Below are 23,818 nucleotides of genomic sequence, written 5' to 3'. Positions count from 1 at the left end.
CCACTTGCTCACTTCCCTCCCTGGTGGGATGGGGGAGGGAGTTGGAAGGGTAAAAGCTAAAAATTCATGGTTTGAGACAGAGTTTAGTAGGTAAAGCAAAGCAAAACAAGGAATTCATTCACCACTTCCCATGGGCAAGCAAGTGTTCAGCCATCCCCAGGAAAACAGGGCTCTGTAATGGTTACTCGGGAAGGCAAATGCCACCACTCCAAACGTTCCCTGCTTCCTTCCCCATTCCTTCTGAATGCTGTGCCTGATGCCCTATGGTCTCAGATATGACCCCTTCTTTGGTCAGCAGGGGCAGCTGTCCTGGCTGTGTCTCTCTCAGCTCCTTGTGCATCCCCAGCCTCCTCACTGGTGGGGTGGAAGGAGAAGCAGAAAAGGCCTTGCTGTTGTGTAATTTTGTAACGTCCCAGTGTTATCAGCAATGTTTCCAGCATAAATCCAAAACACAACTTCCTGCCAGCTACTTTTCTGTGAAGAAAATTAACTCTACTCCAGCCAAAACCAGCACAAACTCATTAAGGGTTTGCATTAATATATTTTTCTTGACTCTAGTTTCTTTAGTCTTCAAATCTATTTAAGAGTTATAGCTTGTAAAAAATCTGCATTTTATTTAAAAGAGTGTTTCTAAGTAACTGAAACTGCAGCTGTTTTCAAATTACTTTTTAAAGGTCATTTGCAAGCTTTTCTGCAGTGACTAACTAAAAATAACAATGAATTCAAACCCACCAAACTCTTGCCACATAATTATATCTTGACATTTAATCTTATGTCTCTAAAAATTATCCAGTATGCTTGTACATCTATCTATTTTTATTTCTACTTATTCTTCCAACACTGAATTGGATCCAGACATGAAGCTATTTATTCATAAGTATTTTTTTTTAAATCAGGTAGTTTTTCTTTGTGGGCTTTAATGTTTTACACAGTGAATGAAAAAACATAATTTTGACAGGTAAAAAGAATGTATCCTTTTGTTTTCTCTCCACTAACACATAGGGCATAATGCAAGATGTGCAATTACTTGTCATGCCTCAAGGATTTATTTCTCAGTGCCCAGATCTTAATCGCAGTAAGTCTATTAATTCTTATATCATAAAATGAAAGGTGTGCTTTTTACCTTCTTTCTGTCCTACAAGCTTTCTTAAAACCATGGATTTAATTGTGTTGTTTGTCAACTTTGGCATGATTGATCCTATTGTGAATTAATTTATTAACATGTATTGTATTATTCCAGCATGCCCAACTTGTAATGACTTCCATGGACTTGTGCAGAAAATTATGGAACTGCAAGACATTTTAGCAAAAACATCAGCTAAGGTAATGTTTACTAGGACTCTATTAATAGAAGAAATTGGGATTGCCAGTCTTTATTTGCTGTATTTTTAGATTATTCATGCTTGTATGGCTGTGTGCAGAACATCCCTGCATGGTATGTTTGCATCTTTATATATCTCTGCCTAATTTATACATACAGATTCTCAGTTCAGAGAGTTTTCTTGTGTTTTAATATTTTTATAGAGTCATGAATTTTAATAGTAAAGAGCATCCAAATCCCTGAGCAAGGAAAGGGCTCACAGATATCCAAACTCTACCTATAAGGCTAATAAATCAATAAACCTAGAACAAAATAGGTAACTGTGTTTATTGCAGCAAGACTTACCAAAGTAAGCTGAGCTGCCAAAGGCGCGTTCAGACAAAATATATGCAAGACAAGGAACTAAGAATCAGGAACCAAACCAGGACTTTCTTCTCTCTTTCCTGTAGAATATTACCAAAAACATTCATGTGTTCAGGTGAAAATAGACTGCTGTGATTTTAAATGTCAATTCTTTAGATATCTGCTGGAATGCTGTTACCTAGCTGCTTTGATACACTAATGTTAGAAATACCTTGGCTGATGAGCAGAAAAAATTGTTAATGTTGCTTCTGAGCTTATTTGGTCCCTCTGTCTGCGAGTGCTTTATGTGGAGCAAGATTCTTGATCAGTGTGCCCATACAAAGATGAGAAATGAGGAGCTGTACCCATCTTGACCTGCTCATTTTGTTTTATGACGTCCCTGATGTCAGGGTGATAAGAAAGATGAAATGCACTGTGTCTCACTTCTCAGTTTCTGTGTCTGAATGGCTGCAGTTTAATCATGTTTTATTTAACAATACAACATGATTAAATTGTTTTATTGTCTCTGATTGTGTTTTCTTAAATGTATTCTCTCATCTGTGTACTGGGGACAGTTTGAATTGTGTTTTTACTAATGTGGAGGGCCACTTAAAAATTCAAAAACATTTTTGTGAACTGTAAATACAGTTGTCTCAAGCTGAGCAGAGGATGAACAAGTTGGATCAGTGCTACTGTGAGAGAACCTGCACAATGAAAGGCACAACCTACAGAGAGTTTGAATCCTGGACGGATGGCTGTAAGAACTGCACTTGCATGGTATGGCTATGGTTTGAGTGGTGAGTCAGGAGCTCCAGTGTTTCCTCTGAATAGGTTTATTGAGAACTTACAGATGTATTCTAGGTACTAACAACAAAGAAGTTAAAAATCTGTTCTAAATCTTAGGAATAGTATTAATAAATATGTTTTCCTATATTTTCTGCACTACTAGCATGTGTAGCTCCTCTATTTCATGTCACCATACGCAGGTGCTAGGGAATATACTTAGATTTCATGTTATTCCATTGCACTGAGTTGCAAACAGTTTCTCTGGAATGTTAATTCCTTTTTTTTGTCTCTAAAAACACAGCCTTTTTCTTAGTAAATGATTTAATAGATCCCTTGTGCCTGATTTCCTTTGGTTGCCTTTGGTTACATCTCAATAAGTAATAAAAAGTAAAATGTCAGGGTCATATGCAAGCTTTGTTATATTACCAATGAAAAAGATTTGGTGGATGGAAGATTCCCAAAGGTATCACAACTCCATAAGTGATTGCAAGTATCCTTCCAGGTACTAAGCTAGGGTGTCTGTATTGCTGTCCATTCATATAAAACTCTTTCATTCCATTTGAACTCATTAAATCCTTAATCCAAAGGCCAATAGAAGGCAGTGAAAAGGTTGTTGTTGTCTGTACTGCACCTTAGATTGATTTACTGCTATCTATAATTGGCTAAATGGGTCTCTTTAAGCTTAATATTTTTTTTACCTTTATATTTCTGAATGGGTTTTCATTTTGCTTTTAGTATTTTATAGCATCAAATCTGGCTGATAAATGTTTAAAATTCTTTCAATTTAGAGTTAAATTCATTGCATATTTTTGTCTTGGATTTTTCTCACAGCTATAATATTGCTACCTTTTAGACATATATTCTCTCTAACATAAAATGAGAAGGCAGAGTATTATTCTGCGCAGTTGTCATTTCACAGTAATCTGTCAGTTTTTTTCCTGATTGGCAGAATGTTTTGCCTCCAAATAGGTTTGCCTCTAAAAAAAAATTGATCATTATCATCTCAAAGAGCACATCATTCATGTTAAAAGATTGTATGTGTGACATTCTGAAGGTGTGGTTTCTGTTCTTGCAGTTATTAAAAGACCCACGTTAAACTATCTTTTTTTGGACATTGTTAGAAAGTTCATTGTATTTAAAAATAGATTTTCCAGTTCCTGTGTTTGAGAACACCTCTAAATAAACCCCCAGTTAAGCACCTTTTGTTCTCCTAGAATGGCACAGTGCAGTGCGAGGCTCTGGTTTGCCCCCTCGCCGACTGTCCTCTCAACTCTGCCCTGGCCTACGTGGATGGCAAGTGCTGCAAGGAATGTCAGTGTAAGTTTCACTGGTGTGCCTCTTGCTAATGAATGCTTTGAAATCTTAAATAATAGGAGCCTTTCTGTAAGTATGTCAGTGAAAGAACTGGTCATTAAATAGTTGGGTTGAGGAGTCAGGGAACTTAGATTTCTCTGAAGTGTTCTGGTGAACTGATAACCAGAAGGTTTCAATATTTCATGTGGGATATTTTGTTTCAGTTTAGTTATGTTGTTTTTATTTAGCACACATATTCATTTTCAAAATTTAAAAAGAAGAAAAAATTTGTTACAAAGCTTTCTGCAAACTTCCATTATTTGTTTTAGACCAAACTGCTAGAAATTCAAGAGCATTTGCCTGATGTTTGGCCAGGGTCTCCAACACCTTTATCACATGAAGAGTGTATTACCAACCTTATGTTATTAAGCTTAGAAATGGAGGTTCAGATTTATGATTCTTCTTCCTTAGTTAAGAGAAAAGAAGAAACCAGCAAAACCCAGACACCTAGAAGTGTTATTTCACAAAAGGTCATAAAATAATTAAAGGAGAAATGGAAAAAGGTGATTTATTTTGTCTTTTAGGATTGGACACATGATTAACTTTAGGTTTTATGGGTATTCTGGTTTTGTTGCAAGTAGGGTCAGAGAAGGGGAATTTCAGGTTAATCTCTATCTAGATGGACTATAAATAGTATTTCAGATTGATTATGTATGTGTATTCCATATATGATGGCTAGTTATTTCAGACTGGTGGAATATATTCTTAAAATTGAGCGTGAGATGCACGCACTTCTTTATTCTGTAAATGCTGAGGTTTTTCTGTGTGGTTTTCATCACTGTTCTACTGCTGTATATAACTTCTTACAGAGTGTAGAGAAATACATAACTGGTTAAAATGACATGTTTTAAGATAAAACTCAGGAAGACGTTTTGTACTCCATTGATCTAGCTCCCACAGGAGTTTATTAATATTTAATTGTGTTAGAAGTTACACAAACCATCCCTTTTTATGAAACCTTATTAACTTACTCAAGTAGATTAATTCTAATTAAGAGGAAATAAGAATTCAGATACTTTTTTTAACCAGCTACACAGAATTACCATGCATATTAGGTAACTCAAGGTAATTGGTAATTCAGGAATGTGATACGTGTGGCATTCAAGCCTCTTGTTGAGGCTGTCTGAATCTCTGACCATGTTGGCAGAATTTGAAAACCTGATCCTCTGAAGTATGTTTTTGTAATGTAGTCCTTGTAAATTGAGTTGGGAATTCTCTGTCCTGGTGTTAGTGGGGAAGCACTCACATCATATCATAAACAACTTCTTCCAAAGTTGTTTTTATTGAGAGTCTTGACAAAAGTCAAGAAATGTGAATGAGCATATGGACACTGACCTTGTCAGAGAGCATTGGTACTTCTTTGAATTAAGATGCAGTTCTGGTAGAGCACACTGATGTTTACTCTGAAATTTCCTGTTTGATATTCTTAATATTATCAAAGTGTCTTAGCTTTGAATGTTGCTAATTTGATGCCAGTACATAATTCAGTTTATAGCTATCATGAAAACATATCACTTTCTTGACAAACTACCAGAAAAATAATTAGATCAGAAAACATATATAAAAATTGCTTTTGAAATTTTTTTCCTAATTTCATCTAGGTTATTTAAAGTGACTTTTGAAAAAAAAAAAAATCACACAATTTTTACAGTGGCTGGATTCCTGGAACCAAAGGACAGAGAATGTAAATTGCAGTCTCATTGACAGGGTAGTTAAATTCCAGTGAAAGAGTGGAAGTTAGAGGCCATGGAGGCTGCATGACTGTCACTTATTCTCCAGGCCAGTTTGGTGGAAATGCTAAGTTGTCTCTGAGTTCATACACATATACCAGCTGTATTCCGTCTTGGTGTCTTCGGGTCAGAGTCTGGGCTGATTGAGGTCAGTGTGCTTGTTGAACTTGGTTTTGCTGGAGGGGTTCAAAGTTGAGTTGCTCCATTTGGACAGGTTCTGAGAATAACTTACTTGTTTGCAGTGCTCAGAACAACAGGAAGAGATGTAGCTTCTGACTGGATAATATAGAATGAACACAGATGGCTTATAATTGGGAAAACAGCTTAGGGGGTTACTCCTAGTTAGGGAGTGTTGCTCATGGAGCCATATCCTTGGTTTTGGACAAGCAATCATAAGTGCTGAGAAAAAATGATGCTTGATAGACAGTTCTTTAGCTGGATTTAGTATTTGTTTAATGACAGAACATGTATGGATATTGCTGCTTTCTTCCTGGTATTTATGTTATCTCATACCAGATGATGGGCTGTTTCTGCCAGGCCGTAGTTTGAGTTGAAGTGCCCAGGCAGTGACAGCTGCTGGAACCATTGGCTGTGTCTCACTCCCCCAGGGCTGTGTGCTTCCCTCCACACCTCTTCCTTTCTTCTGCTGGTGTTAAAACAAAGCCACAAAAATCAAAAGAGTGATGTTGGATTTAGTGACAGCTGGAAGAGAAGAGTTAAGAGTACAGCACTTCTGGCTCTTTCAGTGACCAGCAAGCAGGCTTTCTGGGATTTTTTTTTTTGTTAGGGTTTTTTTGTTGTTTTTCTCTCTCCCTCAGTGGAGGAGGATGGACTCATTCTGCATGGCTTTAGGCATGTAGAATTTGGGAATACAATCTGAAGTGGCTTCACTTATACTAGTAAATGAAATAGGGCAGGCAGAGTCCTGTGGCACTTGTGGCTCACATGGCTGAAGTCTCTTCCCCTTTCCCACCCCAGCAGGTTATCTGCATCCAGATGGTTGGCTGGGAATGGCCTCTGATCAGGGCTGTGCCCCCAGCTTGTGCCTGGCACTGCTTCAGAGCATCTTGGCTGGCACAAGGTGACATGATGCCATGGTGTGTGCTAACACTCAGACTGCAGGGAGAGTTACACACCGTAACCAAGCGTTTTCCAGCCTGCTGTCATTTGCTGTTTCATTTACCGGGTGTGTTTCACTTGCTAGTTGTGGACATCACCAGTTTGGCTCTCTTGCTAATGAGCTGCAGGGACTGGCACCTCCAGAATGCACTTGGTGCTGGGAGGGGCTGGAAGGGATGGGATTTGTTGCCTTCTGGAAGTGGACAGCTCCTTCCATGGCTTTGTATACAGACCCCAGGTGATTAGATCAGATACTGAACTTTTAGACAGCTGAAGTTGTGAGACTGATCTTACGCCAGTTACTGTGATGCATATCAGGTGTCTAAGATAGGAATGGAAAGTGCTGGATTTTTAAGCTTGATTCTGGCATTAAACTGTTATGCTAAGAGACTTTCCCCTGCTGCCAAATCCTAGGAATTACATTTCAGCCCAGTCCAGCATTTACATTTTGGACAGCGAAGCTTTGTTTCGTCTTGTTCAATGACATTTTCAACGCTTTGGAAATTTCAGCACAATTGTCTGTTCATGTTTTTCTTAAATGTTTAGTTCAGGGAAGAACACTTAGTAAGGAATGGTTTAGATATTTTCTTGAAAAACAATATTACTTTGACTTTAGTTCTTTTTGTAAGCCAAAGGAAAAGAGCCACAAAGCAAACAAAAAACCAAACCCTGACCTTCTCTCTTAACTCCATACCTTTGTTTCAGGCCATTCAGACAACTTGTACTGTTTTGTCTTGTGTGAAGGTCGATGCTGGTAGCATGGGGAATGGCAATGAATGCAAATTATCACTGTGTTTTCTATTAGCTGTAATGGGCTCAAAGAAGCAGCAATCTTCCAGGGCAGATGAATGGGCCAGTGTGTTGGATGTATGTTTCAACTGTAGACAATGTAAAACTCAGTCCAGCTGCCATAGCATACATCTTAGTTCAATGAGAGCTTCCTGTGGAGAATTGTTTGGAGCTGGAAGGAAGAGACTACTTTTTTTCTATGCTCAATGCAATTTTAAAGGATTCTGAGATGGTGTGTGCAAAAGATCATTATTTTTTTTTTGTCCTCTGTGGAGACAAATGCTTTGTGTGGTGATAGGCACCAGTACAAATTGAGGAGAGATTAAGCTTACCTACTGAACCTATAAATATTGCTTTAGACCACAGGCTTGGCTTAAGAAGTACAAGGACAAGTTCATTTGTTTTAAGTGAATTGTGGAAGGGCTGCCAATGTCTTAGCAGCTGAGAGAATTGGTGCTTGGTCAGCAGATCCTATTATGGTAATGTTTTCATTAGTCAGTGTATTAACACCAAGGCATCACCTCCAAAAGCTATATGCATTCTTTTTAAAATGGAACTAGTGTATTTTAAACAAACTAGGTGATTTTTGTTATTATAAGACCAGAAGTGATATTTGTGCCAGTATCTGGTGCAGTAATAATTCCCATCACCAAAGACTGATTTACAGGAAGCAATTGCTCTCTTCTCATCACTCTCTTCCTCCAGTGGCACTGCAGATACTTATTGACCTAACAGCAAACTATTTAAATCCATCCCAACAGACTCCAGTAGAGGTTAAAATCTGAGCCATTATGCTCAGATCTGCAGGCTGTGATTTTTCCTTATACCTGTTTTTTTTTTTTTTTTTTTTTTTCTGAGACAGGATACTTCATGGATTTCTGGTGCATTGTAGCCATGTTCTCAGTCTAACACAAGTATTTTAAGCAACTTTGAGAAACGTTAGGATTGTATTGGATCAGGTCACAGTTCTAGTGCTAGCAGGTGTGGAGAGAGAGTGTGTAAAAGGGTTCTATAACTTGGATTTTTAACAATATAATTAAAACAAATATTGACATTGTAGCTCTTAACATGCATGGGTTTCTGATGCAGTGATCTGTCTTGCTATTTTGTAGAAACTTTTAATTTTGTGATTAAAATTAAAGGGATTTCTCCTCTTGCTCTTCATAATTTACCCATTTTTCCCCCCAACTCTTCTGCAAACTCCAGCACTTGTAGCCTACTGACACAGAGAGAAGGAGCTGTGAAAGCCCATCTGCTTCTTCTTTGCAGCAGCAATTAAGCATCAGCAAGAGTGCAAAATTTTTACCTAGAAACTTAAGGAAAATAGGTTAAACCTACTCTGAAATGTATAATTAATCCAGGTAGTTTGAAGCATTGTCAACTTAAGTCTGTGCTGTTCACCAAGTTCCACCTTTTTACAAAATTGTCGCTTTCCCCTCTGGGCTTTCATCCTCTAGCCTTAGGTGACTTCCATCAGTAGCCAAGTGGGGTGCCAGCCCCTGCCTCATTCAGCCAAGTGCTGGAGAGGTTTCTGCATTCAGTGTGGCACCGAGAAGAGGCTGCAGCTTGGAGAAATGATTAGTCACTGACTGAACAGGTCATCTTATCCTTGAAGTAAATCAGAAGAAGGGAGATGGAAGAGCATCTCCAGCAGGCTGGCTGGAACATGGCATGAGTCTGAGGGCTGTGGGCAGCCAAAGGCTCGGGGTGGCAGAGCAGGCATCACTACTGCAGGAAGAAAAGGCAGTTTTTAGCAGTAAAACAATGATTTCTCATTTATCATAGTTCTTTAAAAAATGCACACTTCAGAATATAAAGGAGAAGTAACATTCTGGTTAATAAAAACAAATAGTTGCTTTTTATTTTAAATACTTATATATGGCTTTTTAAAGTGCATACAGAGCATAAATTCTGTTCTTCTGAGGTTTCTTTTTAATATGAAAATTCAGATAAATTATCCTACTTCAAAATAGTATTAAATGATATCTTGACTATTGCCAGCACAGGAATGTTTTGTAGAGCTGTGATATTTACTATAACCTCCCATAGTCAGCATACAGAATTTCTGAATGTTATTTAGCAGAATAGTTTGTCACTATATGTGCATCGTGCATCATTGATCTATGAGGTTCTTTTTGTTTGATTTGTTTTTTGCGAAGTTGTAGTGGTGTTTTTTTTTTTTTTTTGCTTTATTTCAGGGTTTTTGTGTGGGCAGTTGTTGGGGATTTTTTTTTTTCGTCCTATAACCAGAAGCACATTGCCAAATCAGCAACTTGTAGCTCATTCAGCCTCTACTTTCTGGATTTTCTGTGCTAAAATTCAACCTTATTTTTCAGTCTTTTGAATTACATATAATGGTATTACCACACTGGAATAACAAATAAAAAGCATTTTTATTGTACTTGTACTGTATTGTACCATTTGTACTACTGAGATGAATTATACTGTACTTTACCAACTGTTTAAACCATTTTATTACTTCTTGTGACTGCAAAAGAAAGTCAGTATCCATATTAATTTAGAAATAGGACAAAAATAATTTTTCAAATTAAATACTTTTGCAAGAGGAAAAAACATGTCCTTGAACTCAGGTGGGCCATAAGATCAGTGGAGATGTTTTAGATTTACAAAGCTGTAATAGAAAAGTACACTGGCTGCCCCTGTCATGTGTGAATCCAGCCTAGCTCCTGCAGTGTCAGTCTCACCAGAGGGCTGAGGGTGGGACCAGGAGGCTCTTGCTCAAGCAGGGCTGTGTGGAGCAGGCTGCCCAGGGCTGTGGCCACACAGCTCTTGAATATCTGCACAGATGGAGACCCCACATCCTCCTGGGCAACCTGTGCCAGTGCTCAGTCACCCTCACAGTAACAGAGTGTTTCCTTCAGTCCAAATGGATTTTGTGTTCTGTGCCCGTTGCCTCCTGTCCTGTAACTGGGCACCACTGAGAGCAGCCTGTCTTTCTCTTCTTCAGTCCTTTCCAGCAGGAGTTTACACACTTAGGGAGGATCTCCTCAGAGAATTCACTTCTCTGGGATGTGTAACATCTCAGGAAGTTGAGACACTCTAAGAATGTCTTGGGGCCTTGTGCTGAGCTCAAAGCCAGCTGAAGACAGTGGAAGGAATCCCCTTGGCTTTGGTGGGCAGGGCCAGTCTAACCCATGACCCAAGGTGCTCAGTCTCTGCTGTATTTTCTGTTGTAAAGCTATAGAAATTTTCCAACTACTCTTACACCACAGCAGTATTTGGTTTATCTCTGTTAAATAGCTGATGACAGAATTGTTAGGGGATTGTTGCTCCTGAGCATGTAGTCTCAGGTGACCTTTGTTCTTTGTAAGCTGGGCAGTATTCCTTATCAGAAGGAAAACAGAGTCTTTTGACTTGCAATTCCCCTCTGAGCAGGAAACCCATTCCTTGTATATCTTTTGTTCTCTATAAATTAAAATATAGCTGACAGTATATCAAAATTTTGGACTTCTCAAAATGTTTTGTTCCTATTTTGTTTCCTTTCCTACTTCCCCATGTCCTCTGAATTTTGTTTCTCCTTGTTAGCAAAGGAGGACTGGGGACAGTCAGTGCCTGTGCCTTTCTTAGACTTGTCATGCTTTGAAGTGTGGCTTCCTCCTAGGTGAGTGGCCTTTTAGCTATTCTGGACCCCATGCATTATGGAGCTCCACCAGAAGACTCTGGATCTGGAGGCAGTGTGTCAGTATATGAGGAGAACTCCAGTTAATGGTAAAATCTTCTAGTTTTAGTCTTACTGTGTGCCTGAGGAGTGAATACTAAAATAAAGTATGCTTAACTAAATCCTAATTCATTAAAATACATTACACTGGATATGTAGCAATCTGCACTAAAGAAGAAATTGGAAACATAATATTGGTAACTTTGTTGGTAGAGAATTAAAAATATTTTTTTACATGGAGAATTTTGCTGTAGGCCATGCTATGCTTTCCTTATAACCTATTTTGTTGAGGTTGTGTGGGAAAAGAGCTAATATTTTCCATTCCTCTTTCATTATATTCTTACCGGGGAGTTCATAAAATATAAAATACCTGCAGCATATTATTATTTTAGTTTATTTCCAGTGCAAATAAAACATTAACATATGCTAGATATGAATATATTTGCTTTCAGACAGCTGGGAGTGGACAGATTGGCAGTGTTCCAGCTTCTAATAAGTTGGTACCCTAACTTTAGTAATGCTGATTTCACAAGAATTTTCTTAGGTAGCTATGAAATAATAATTTAAAAAACCCTGTTCTATTTATAAATACAAAAATAATCTCGGATATGTAAGCATTCACATGCCCGTGTGTTGATTTCAATATGTTTGTTCTCAGCAGTAATGTGCTTATGTCACTATATGAGCATCATTGATCTATGAGGTTCTTTTTGTTTGATTTGTTTTTTGGGAGGTTGTGGTGGTGGGTTTTTTTTTTGGTTTTTTGGTTTTTTTTTTTTTTGTTTTGCTTTATTTCAGGGTTTTTGTGTGGGGTGTTGGATTTTTGGTTTTTTTTATGGTTCCATAACCAGAAGCACATTGCCAAATCAGCTGCTTGTAGCTCATGTTTTGACCTTTTACTCTGTAGATCTTGGAAATACCTATAGTATCAGTAGCAAACATCTTCAATGGGTATATGCTGTGGCAAAAAAAGAGAAAAACCTTAGCTGAAACCCCCAGAACTAAAGGTTTTGGACAAGGTCACAGAAGTGTGAGAAGTTGAAGACAGAGTACTGATGGAGTAAAGGCTTTATAAAACCCATCCAACCAACCAAATGGGATTCTTGGCTTGCACAATTTTGCAAAGACCAGTCGGCACTTGACATACTCTTGTTCAGAACAGGATTGCCACATTGACAAGGATTGTTTGGATGGAAAGTTGGCCTAGGGGAGACACTGATAGGAGATATGGGAGTGTACTAGAAGGCATACATGCCATTTTTTGATAGTGCCTATGTCTGTGAAATGAAAAAATGGAAGGTTGTCAAGGCTGAAACTCAATAAATAAATTATTGGAAGAAAACTCACCACAAAACTGTCAATAATGTGATCTTATTTCCTGTGGAAGGGATGGTAAAATATGAATGAAGTTGATTCAGTGAGATTAATATAAAATGATGTACACTGTTACCCTTTATTTGTCTCTTTGTGAAGATAATGATTTAAACCCATGGCTTTCAGTCTTTTGGACTGCAGAAGTTTGACATTTTTTCAGTGGAAACATGTACTGAATTAAACCATCTACTGCTTGGTATACTTCTCTTAAGAACTGCTTGCAGATATCTGAAGTGTGATGTATAGACCTCCAGGCTGTTATTGATCACTGTTTCTACATCTGTCAGCTCATAAAATATATTCAGCTTCAAATAATGGTCACTTTGTCCCATGTGGGACACAACTTTAAAATGAAAATCTTCTCTGATATGATGTAGCAGACCTTTATCCTGCTTTCCTCATCTGTTGCCTTCAAAAAGGTCATTGCAATCCTCTTTATTTGAAGAGTTTCTGCAGTTTGCTTTTGTCACTGTGCCAGTCACAGGACTCTGTGCTGTTTCTGTAACTCTGTTCTGCCAGTATAGAGAATTTTTACTACGTTTTGCCTTCTTGGGGGTTTTGATTTGTTACCAGTTTCTATTAAGAAGAAAGCCCTCTTCATTTGTTTTGGAGGATGCCTGATCATCCTAAGCCTTTCTCTACTGGGTTGCTGACTAGTTTATTTTCACCTTCTACTTGTTGAAATTATTTGTGTAAGATTCTGATTGTAAGTGAAAATTCTGGTATTCCCCTTCTTGCTTTAAATTAGTTTCAAGTATAATTTTGACTATTTTCCCAATGTCATTTTAATTTGTGACATTTTGTCAAAATCCCTTAACATTATTCTACAATTTTTTTTCTTTTCCTAACAGATGAAGAAATTTGATGATATTATTAGATTTCCTTTTTTTTCGGTTGTCCAGAAAAAATTTCCTTTTGTTTCTGATGTCTGTGTATGTACCACATACATAGTAGTATTAGAATTACAGTGGCATTATTGTTTGTTGTAATAAATTGGTTCAGAAAACACCTGGTTTCAGTTGTAAGATTTCCCCCCCCATCCTGATATCAAAGCAAGTAAATATGCTTGACTCATCTGGAAATTAGGCACATAACCTGTTTTGTCTAGTAAGCAAGCATGTCAGGTACTTCGAAGATAGGGAAGATGAACAGGCATGCTTCTCTCTATGTAGTTGTTATTTTGACAATGACATGTAAATTCAGGTATTATTTCCTTAAGATATCTCACTAAGTTATATTCATATTGACTGAAGTGCAGTATTTCTCTCTAGGCTAATTTTACACGCTTGTAAAGGGGAAGTTAGCTTTTTAGACGCTTTCATCATGCTTTATCTAGAAACCTTGTAGATCCTCAAGGCATGTAAAGGAGAAATCAAGTCTGAGTATAGCACAGAAGAGATAACAATCTTGGGTATGGTTATTGTGAATTTCTCAGACAGGCTTCTTAATAGTAGTAGCATATGACTATGGGATGCTTAAATGTTGTCCACTGTCTTTTTAACTTTGCAGTATTCTGTTGGTGAGTTGCTGTGAAGAAACATGGGAATAGATGAATACAGTAGAAAGTTAAAATAGACATATAAATTAATAAATCACATCCTTGGGGAATCACTGGTTCTATCAGTGCTACTCACTTCTTAAACACCCTCTTTTAAGAGCACAGGAGCAGGCAATTCCAAAATGTTGGAAGTCAAGCAGATAAGACAGAAGGTTGGCTTGACTGAAAAGGGACCTTTTGGACAGAGCTAAGGCCAAAAAGGAAGGTGTGTGCCCAGTGGAAGCAAGGTCAGGGGACATGGGAGGAATACAGAGATGCTACAGTGCTGCAGCCAAAGCTCAGTTACAGTTGAATACAGCTCCATGTAGATAAATAGACTTAACTCTACAGTGTATGAATTCTGCCTGATGTTTAGAAAGGTCCTCCTAAGGACAATAGGAGTATTTACAGATATGATTTTTTAAAAACTAGCAGCGACCATAAAACTTTCTTTCAGTAATGTTCCCACAGAAAAAAAGGAGTAGTTACATTTACAGCTGCTATGAACTCCAGCTTACTGTTTTTCCGTGATGAATCGGAGTATCGACAGATACATTTGGGAGAAATTGGCTGTGACATAGCAGAATCTGTGAACATCTGCTCCAGCTACTTTTAAATTTTTAATTATTTCAAATCCTGAACTGACTGTAGACATGAAGTATTGTATTGTTTGGGAATGCACAATGGATAATAGTCACTTCTAGGAGCCTTGGGAAACAGCATGCTAGATGTACATAGGTTTATTTTTAAACTGTCTTTTGAAAATTTCTAAAACTATTGTTAATACCTGATTTTTTAATGTTAGGTTTTGCTTAAATATTATTAGATAGTGAAGGTTGGGATTGAGTATATAAAAAATTGAGAAAGCCAGTTTGGTAACCAATTTTAATCAAGATTTCCAGAAATGCATTTACGCTACTGTCTGTGTTAAAAACCTTTTGGTGACCTAATGGTAAGGATTTAGCTTAAGAATGTTAAATGCAGTTATCTGGAGTGTTTGTGATTATGCCAGCTAATCCTGTCATTCTGGCTGAAGGGAGGGATGGAAGGATTGGCAGATTCCTTATGTGGGAACAGAAGTGGATGGAAGAAGAGTTGGGAGCATGAAACCCTGTCAGTTGCAGTACAGAGCTAGATGCAGGTGCTTTGAAGGAAGTGAGATCTAACAGCAGCAGTGGATGTGGTGCTTGACTCCTGGGAATGTCTGAGCGCATTAGACTGGCCTGCGCCAAGAAGGCAAACGTGAGTATTGCTGTAACAGCCAACTTAACCAGGGGCTGCTGTTCCTAGGAGAAGTGAAAGAACTTGGATCTGAGAGGAAAATAAATACAGTGAGATGGATGCCAGGTCACAGGATGCTGTGCCTTCACTAGGGAGGTGTGTGCAGCAAAGTGATAGAGCAGAATTTCTAGCTAAAACATCTGTGGAAACTGTTCTGGACCAAGGATATTCTGATTGAGAATAAAAGCATCTGTAGGGTCCCTGATAGTTGCTTAAATATGAGTGTAGTCTGTAAATACTTAAATAATATGACAAGCAGTTGGTCAAAATCCTCCATGACTGTTGGAGGTTGCTGTAGATTTTTGGAGCAGAAGCTATGTGGAACCTTTGACTTGGAAGCGTGGAAACATCACCTCCACGTTTTCTTCACCTTAATAAATGCCAGTTTTACTATATGGCGGTGGAGCTTGCAGTTTTGTAGCTTGCATAGGATCTTTCTAATGCTGTCAAATGAAAGTGTCAGAATCTGGGAAAACGGTGAACATGTTCATGTGATTTGTGTCCACAAAGCTTCAGAAAGCCACCATCTCAGCTGTCATGTGTAAAAGCATGTCTTTTAAAATTGTGCATAATTGCACAATTTTTTTTCTTAGTGGCAAATCTGGGCAAAATATCCTAATGAATGAAATACATTATTTTATTTCCCCTCTGCCACCTGTTGTAAGTATCTGGGGATCAGAGTTAAATCTTGCAAGCACAGCTGCAGGAGTAGGTGCATGTCTTCCCACCCATGTCATGTCCATGGATGGTTTTAACTTACCATGGAGAGCACAAGCCTCTTTTTATGTAATAAATTAATGCTGATTGGTGATATCTGTTTAGCTCTCATAGATTTCAAAATAATGACTCAAAAGTGTGCAAGTCTTTAGCCGTTTTTCATTAATTTCATAAATTCTCAATACTCAATCTGAATCAGTTAATTCAGTTTCAACTTGCATGTGAGTACCTGTGACTTGAGGCATTTCTGATGGGTGTATGGGTGAATTTAAGCATGTCTTGCAGCATAAGGTGCTCTAGGGAGGTGTCCAGTTTTCTCAACTCTGCTATTTTTTCTCTTAACAAAGTTTTCAGAAAAGTATCTTTTGCAACTATCCCAGCAGTCCAGCTGAGAAAAGATGGAACAAAGTACAAATTTCCCTGTCAGCATTGGATAAAATATCTATTAGCACCTTTACTAAATATAGTTATGTCACTGGTGTTGGTGGATAGCTGACATAAGGAATTGATCAGATAATGTCAAGTCCCATCTTTGTGGGGATTAAGCAGGCCTGTAATATTTGCCTTGGAGATCCTTTGGTCTGTCAGACTGTTGTGCTATTTATAAATCTTTAAGATAATTGTAATACAGTTGTCTTTTAGTTAATATTAACCTTAATTGCTTTTCCTCTCTTGACACTCTCTAAGGCTTTTGTCTAAGGTGTTTGATTTTATAGTTTGACATTTTGCTGTGAAAGTTGTTTGGGTATTGGATTGCCAACAGTAGTGAATTTGTCATAAAATGGGTGGGCATTTTGTTCACATTAGGCACGCTCAAGTTAAATACTATGTATATAGTCCAAAATAATCCAGTTCTCTTTAACAAGCAAAAAGGATATGCTCCATTGCACTAAAGCCAAAGTTTTGCATGTCATTCAGTAGAACTGTTTTAGCCGCTCTGTTTAACCAAGCTCAAGTTGCAGTGTGAATAGCAGTAATGCCCTTTTTAAGGGAAGCTGGCATCAAACACATTGTCCAGATTTAATCTTTGCTTACCAAGATACACCTCCATTTGTGCAATTAGTGTCCATTGGCTTTGATTGGCTGCAGCCTCTTTCCCGGACTCCCCTGTCTGGCAGCCTGCTTTAAAAGTTTTACTCAGATGTTAGCTCTATTTACCTCAGCTGAACTGCTGTCAATAGAGGTTTTTAGTCATGTTTTCATTGCTTTTTCAGAGCTCAGATTACCTGTTTAGTCTTTAAGGATGACTCAGGGAGCCTGTATTCCAGGGTTGAAATAATTTCTATAGAAAGCTTCTCAACAACACCACATAGGATAGATGAATTATGTAATTTCCTGGTAGCAGTTGATGGAAATATAGGAAATATGAGAGGTAGGGGAAGGAATTCAGGATTTCAGATTGACTCCTTGCCACTGTGACTAAACAGCCTGTTAGTGTTGTTGGTGATGTCTCACACTGTAGATACTCTCGAGTGATTCTAAGACTGATATAGAGCAGTGACTTTGTGTTTTAAATGTAATAGAAACTTTTAGCTTTTTTAGCTAATAAGATGTAAGACACAAATAGTAATTGGTTCCTTGTCATGATAAAATTTCAAATTCTTTTTTTTTTTTCAGCTGAGGAAGCAGAAGCAGATATATGCAGCTTTTCAGCAGCGATTGACTGGAAAAATTTGCAATATATTTTTCAGCTTGAAATTTGGAATAATTTTGAATTGTTGAGAGAGATGGCATGAAATGAAGTAAGTCTGCAGCCTCACTGACTGCAGCAACAGTGCAGTTTGTGCTTTCCAGAAAATGAGCAAAGAAGAAATAATGCCCAAATCCCAAAGATAAATGAGAAAGGGGTGAGAGCCATGCCTAGTAATGATGTGGCTGTCAAGAGAAAGAAATTCAGGAAGGTGATGATTATCTCTACTTCTAAGGATATAGCCACACTGTGGTTTTGCGCTATGTAAACTTGCAAAGTAGGATTAATGGAACTTACACAATGCCTAGGCCTTCGTCTCTGAACAGTAGAAAATGTAATCAAATTGATTCCAAGGAGGAGGTAGGAAAACCAAGTGAATGAGACAGGTTTGGGGGTTTTTCTGTGTGAGATAATTTTGGATGTGTTTCCTCCCTGCCAAGAAACCAACATAAGTGAACAAAGAATGAAGCAACATAGACTTAATTACCGGTTTTTAGGTTGTTCATTCATAATTACTGACAAATTTAAAAAAAACTGCAAGTCCTATCTGCCACTCATTGGGCAGTTGTGAATACAAGAAATTAAAGTGGTTTGAGGAGTTGACCAACATGCTGAACTTCCTTCTTTCCCTTGGCAATAAGTCTGAATCCAAACTAGCTGAGATACCACAGGGAAGTGTATGTGCATTCCTCAGGGGAAGGCATGCACAATGTAGACAGTGAAGGTAAAAAATGCTAAAATGAGAAAATGTTCTACTTGACATTATGAGAACTCAGTGAACAGGTGGCAGGAGTTTGCTGGGTCATGGATCTTGCATGGACATTTAAAATAATTCAAAAAGAAAGTGTCATTTGGAGGCCAGTGGGAAGAAGGATTGTGGAAGAGAAGGGATGATTTAACAAACTATTGATAATTAATTGAACAGATGCAACAGCAAGGGGGCTCCTGAAAGATTCTTTTTGCTGGAAGAACATGGAGAAGATTCCATGTCATCACAATGTGTTACACAATGTGTTAGACAATACTAAAGGATAGTTGCATTATTAATACAGCTGTGTAAATATAAGCAGACCTTGCTAATAATTTTTTAGACCCTGTACACAGATGCTTACCAGTGTAGTATTTGATCATAGTTTGCATACAAATAGATAAAGAGTAGTCAAACTTCTAAGCAGGTTTTGTCAGCTCCTGTTTCATCTTTTAGAAACCTCTGCTTTGAGCAATGTATATTATTTTTAGATTCTGGGGGAATGTGGAAATTTGATGGCAGGAGAAATGGTTGATGTATTTAAACTGTAGATGAAATCCTACATAGGCAATAACTACCAAGATCTGGAACAGCTAATCATCAGGTAATGTCTTGACTGTGACTCAGTCTATTGAATGAAAGGGCTTAGGAAGATGAATGATGATATTCTTCCCCAGAGAGATACCAATCACAAACTAATCAGAGTATCCTGGAAAGCATCTAGCCAAGCAGAAATTAAATCTTCACCGGACTTTTCCATTTACATGGTACTAGTCCAGATGTTCATGTTGCTGAAACATCTTTGTTTCTGAAGGAAAATAAAGACAGGCGTCACCAGCATCATGGGATGTTTACTGATTGTGACAGTTGCTGTCAGGAGGCAGAAGGAACATTATGTTTCACACTACCTGGGCTGTGTGTGCCAATGTCTTAGGATGAAAGGGGTGCAGAAAAATGTTAGTAGATTTGTCTTTCTAGAAATCTTTCTATATGTACTTAATACTCACCTAACCAGATTATCTTAAAGTTTTTAGAAGCCTCGAGGTAGCCTACTGTAAATCTGCCCTTTACTGTTTGTCAGGATGCCTTTCAGTGGGCAGTGGAAGAGGAGTGGGCTGGCAAGAGATGGGAAAAAGGCATTTGTGGCAGCATTGGGAGAGGAATGGACAGTGTGCACTGGCAAACTTACGCCATCACTAAACCCACCAGTGTTGGGATAACTAAACATGGAGCCATGGTTTTAAGAAGAAATACCCCTTTTGAAGGTTGACAGTGAGAGCAGCAGTCCATAAGAAGACATGCTTAAGCTAGTGCTTAGATTATTCAGTTTAACAGGTTTTCAATTCAGTTGCAATTAATTTTTTTTTTAATTGGGCATTTATTTTTTGTTGGTTTTCTCTTTTTTATCAAACATACTTTGGTCATTCTATATAGATAGGTCCCTGTTACCTGGAGACATTTTAACCTTGCTGGCAAAACCTCAGCAAAATGTTGGCATGTTTATTTAGGGGAGCTCGATGGATGAGATACAGTTTTCTTAGCTGCATGGTGGCCAAGTGTTGTGATGGTGGAGGTGGGCACGTGAGCTCTGCTTGAAATTTCTGGCAACCACACAGGCTTGAGTCATGCACTCTGCTGCCATGTTCTAACCTTTGAGTACAATTCTTGGGTGCATGAAGATACATGGGAAAGGGTCAAGGGCCATCTGGGCAGAGCCATCTCTCATGGACTTGGAATTTCTAAGTTTTTCTTGTTTCCAAGACTTTATGGAGAAGAGCTGATTTTCTTGTTGAAAGCGAGTGTTTGTGATACTGTGTCACTGCATTAGAATGGCTCCATATGCAAAGACTTCCAAAGCCTGTTGGTGGAATAAAAAAATAGCTTTATGATTTCACACTAGGCTGGATGTGTTCTTTTGATGGTTCTTCTGTATGTGTTATTTTCTATCTTTCTTTGAAGAATTGGGTTTGTTGCCATTAATGAGGAGACTGGATTCAGTGGACTATGTTTTGAGGTGGTTTGTTGTTTTACTTTTTTTTTTAAACTTTGTTTTACTTTTTTTAAGAGGCCTGGGTAGTCTCATATGTTCAGAGTATTTTGGCTTCAGGAGCATATTTTCTTCTAAGATAGAATGACAGTGATTTTGATATCTTCTGCCTTTTCTGTGAACAGTCGTAGTCTTCCTGTTGGGAACATGAGGATGTGTTAAATTAACAGTTCACTGCCATTGTGTGATCCTCAGGCAATGCTGCACTGTATTTTTTCCTGTCACATTTAGTTGTTCTTAGAAACTGAAATGTATGGGACAAGGGAAAGGGCTTAATATTTTGAATATTTCAGTTTAGTGTCATGGCCTGTAATGAATAGGAGGTGATATGTATGACTGGGTGATTGTCTTGTCTTGCCTAGATTCAAGATCTGCTAGTTTGTGGTAAAGATTTATATAGAATTATTTAATATACTTCCTTCTAGGAGAAGGAACTTTGGGGAGAAGGGGAGAGGAAGCAGACACAGTATTGAGCTTTTATGACTCTTTGTGAGTCACACACTCTCCATGTAGTGGGTTGACCCTGGCTGGAGTCCAGGTACCTCCCAAAGCCGCTCTCCCACTCCCCTCCATAGCTGTATAGGAAAGAACAAATGTAACAAAAGATTAGTGAGTTGAGATAAGGACTGGGAGAGCACTTTGGAAGCTTATATCACACAGGATAATATATATTTTATAACGTAATTATAACCAATATTTTTGAATTTCAAAAACCCCATTTTTGTTGCTATACCCATCACTTATTTTTCATCATCAGTTCCAAAACTTTAATTTTTTCATGCTGATGAAGTACTAAGAAAGAGCTTCAAGTTAAAAAACAAAAGTAAAGTAGAAATGAAAATAAAAGAAATAATGCTAATTAACATAGGTAATTCAAAGATGAATAAAACAAAAAGTCTTATACTTTTAGATATTTTAAAATTGTCTAAAAAATGCAATCTATTTAAACATAATAGAGAAATCTTTCTGTGAAAGTATAATTGATTTGCATCTTCAAATCAATGGTTAGCAAATTGGACTTCTAACTATGTAATCTGGAACTTGAAAGTTGTAACCTACTCCTGCTATTTCATGATTATGCTAACTTGATGGGCCTTGACTGTGTCCTAAGCAACAGAGACAGACATCTGATTTTCTGTACCTAGCAGTTATGTTACTGAGCCTTTATACTTTGCATAATGTAATTGCAGTAATGGACCCATTAAAAAAAAAAAAAAAGGCAAGACAGTTTGCTGTGAAGATGTTTTATGTAAGTCTTAAATACTGAATAGGAGTTTTAGTGAGCAATCCAGTACGAGCTGTGTCAGCGTGCTGCTGTAAAACCTGGTGCTGCTGGGGTGCAGGAATGGCACCAAGGCCATGGTGTGACAAACACCAATCCTGGTGACATCCGTCTGTCATTTGATCATTGGAGACTTGATCCTGTTTTTGTTGGGGAATAAAAAGACAGTCACAAAAATAGTTACTGTACAAGAAAATTCATATACTTTATCATTACTGCTAAGGCATATTAAAGAATGGGGATATTCAAGACACAAATCCATAATGTTTAAATGACATAATATGTGGGGTGAGGAAATATCAAAGGACTGTGATAACAAATAAACATATGGCTTTAGTGATCACCCTTCATAATGCAACATTCCTCTCAAGAAACTAATTATATATTAATGCCACTGATTCTGCTCTCACACTCCATTTTCCTGTGCAGCCGTGAGCTGTGTTGCAGGCAGTCACCTTTTTTGGTGTCACCTGAGACATGTCTCTTCTGCCATCTCAGTAGCTAGCTGTACTCCATATTGCTTCAACATCCTTCACCTTTCTACTTACATGTGCCTTTTTGGGGACTTTGTGGGGACTTTTTCTCCTCTACATTTTTTTCTTATGATATCCTAGAGTCCTATAGATGGGTTTAGAATATTCTTGCAGCTGAATCAGTCTTTTTATTCTGAAATGCAGTCCTCTTTAAGAAAATGTATCAATTCTATAAGCAGCATGCCAACATGTTTATACAAAAATCATTGTTTTGTGTTGTTTTGTTTTGTTTTTTCTCTCTGAAGCGGTGTGTGTATTTGAAGGCAGAACCTACTTTGAAGGACAAAGAGAAACTGTGTATTCAGGCTCAGGGGACTGTGTTCTTTTTGAGTGCAAGGTAAGAATACTCTTGATGGAATAAAAATTCTTGCATGTTAGAAATATCAAAGTCACGCTTTTGAAATATAGATAGGTGTACCTTAGGAAGTGACAGAAAAGGCATCCAATAGGTCCTGTGTTTATGTTGTATGAGTTCCACATCAAATTTTTGCAAATAAATTTACTTTGCATAGCTGCAAGCTTTGATGATACAGCTTGACAATCAGGCAGCATCCTTTCTTCCCTAGGTATTGTCCCCACTGTTGGTAATGAAACATCAACAGATTACCTTATGTTTCCATCTGCAGTGTTATTGTTCAAAATTATGTGCTCAGGGGTAAGAGATACAGATGTAATGGGGGCATAGTTTGGAATTCAGGATCATTCTTCAGAGGAAAAGCTGGGGGAAAAGAAGAAAAAGAGCTGGTACACCAGGTATCTGGTATTTCTAGTGATGGAAATGAGGTAGGCTTGGGGTTTTTATTTGTAAACAGAATATATCTGATGCTGAGTCAGTCTTGCCCTGCTGCATGAATACAGCTGCTCTTCAGGGCAAAAATATACTTTAAGGGTAAAATATACCTCAGGGACAGCTGTGGGTTAAGAATTACACAAACTGCTGCAGTGAGTTGTGTGTTGTCTCTCTAGGGGAGGGATGGGGAAAAATCCTGTCTGCTTAGAGAGCTGCAGGTTGTGGGCTGGAGTTGAAAACCTGAACACACATTTCTCAGCAGAGAAAAGGAGACGAGCAACTCCTCTCCCTTCTCATCATGCAGCAGTCTTATCAGACTATTTTCTGGAAATCTCAAACATTTTCGTACAGTTGTTAAAAAGTGCATCTTACAAAGAGGAACTGGGAATTCCTTTCTAACTGCTGTTGATTTTAATCCTTATGAGCTTAATTGCTGCAATAGGGCCTTTGACACCCTTTTGAGAATGGCATGAAGCTGACCAGAAATAATTTTGGATTCAGCTGTAGGCTTTTTGGGGCTATGAGCTTGTATTTTCAACAAGGCACCCAAGACATGAATTCTATGATTAGTCAATGGGTATAATTAACAACGATCAAAAGTTATGTGACATTGCCTTGTGTTCCTTGCAGCTGGCAATTGTGATACTGTATGAAAAAAATGCCTCTGTTGGCTGGGCTAGTCTGTGTTTTGTTGATTAGA

At 38.0% G+C, this 23,818-nt stretch overlaps 1 protein-coding gene across 2 annotated transcripts in view; it reads left to right on the top strand.

Annotated features, from left to right (window-relative positions):
- The window catches only part of NELL2 (neural EGFL like 2), a 134,647-nt gene that overhangs the window by 31,413 nt on the left and 79,416 nt on the right, over nucleotides 1-23,818 (top strand). For both annotated transcript variants that reach the window (XM_064701817.1, XM_064701816.1), the window contains exons 6-10: nucleotides 1,003-1,075; nucleotides 1,241-1,323; nucleotides 2,312-2,440; nucleotides 3,664-3,766; nucleotides 22,574-22,665. In XM_064701817.1, the coding sequence (XP_064557887.1) occupies nucleotides 1,003-1,075; nucleotides 1,241-1,323; nucleotides 2,312-2,440; nucleotides 3,664-3,766; nucleotides 22,574-22,665 (480 nt within the window). The remainder of the gene's footprint in view (nucleotides 1-1,002; nucleotides 1,076-1,240; nucleotides 1,324-2,311; nucleotides 2,441-3,663; nucleotides 3,767-22,573; nucleotides 22,666-23,818) is intronic.

The sequence above is a fragment of the Zonotrichia leucophrys genome, chromosome 1A (genome assembly GCF_028769735.1).
Source record: "Zonotrichia leucophrys gambelii isolate GWCS_2022_RI chromosome 1A, RI_Zleu_2.0, whole genome shotgun sequence".
Taxonomy (NCBI): Eukaryota; Metazoa; Chordata; class Aves; order Passeriformes; family Passerellidae; genus Zonotrichia; species Zonotrichia leucophrys.
This window is presented reverse-complemented; position numbering and strand designations above follow the sequence as displayed.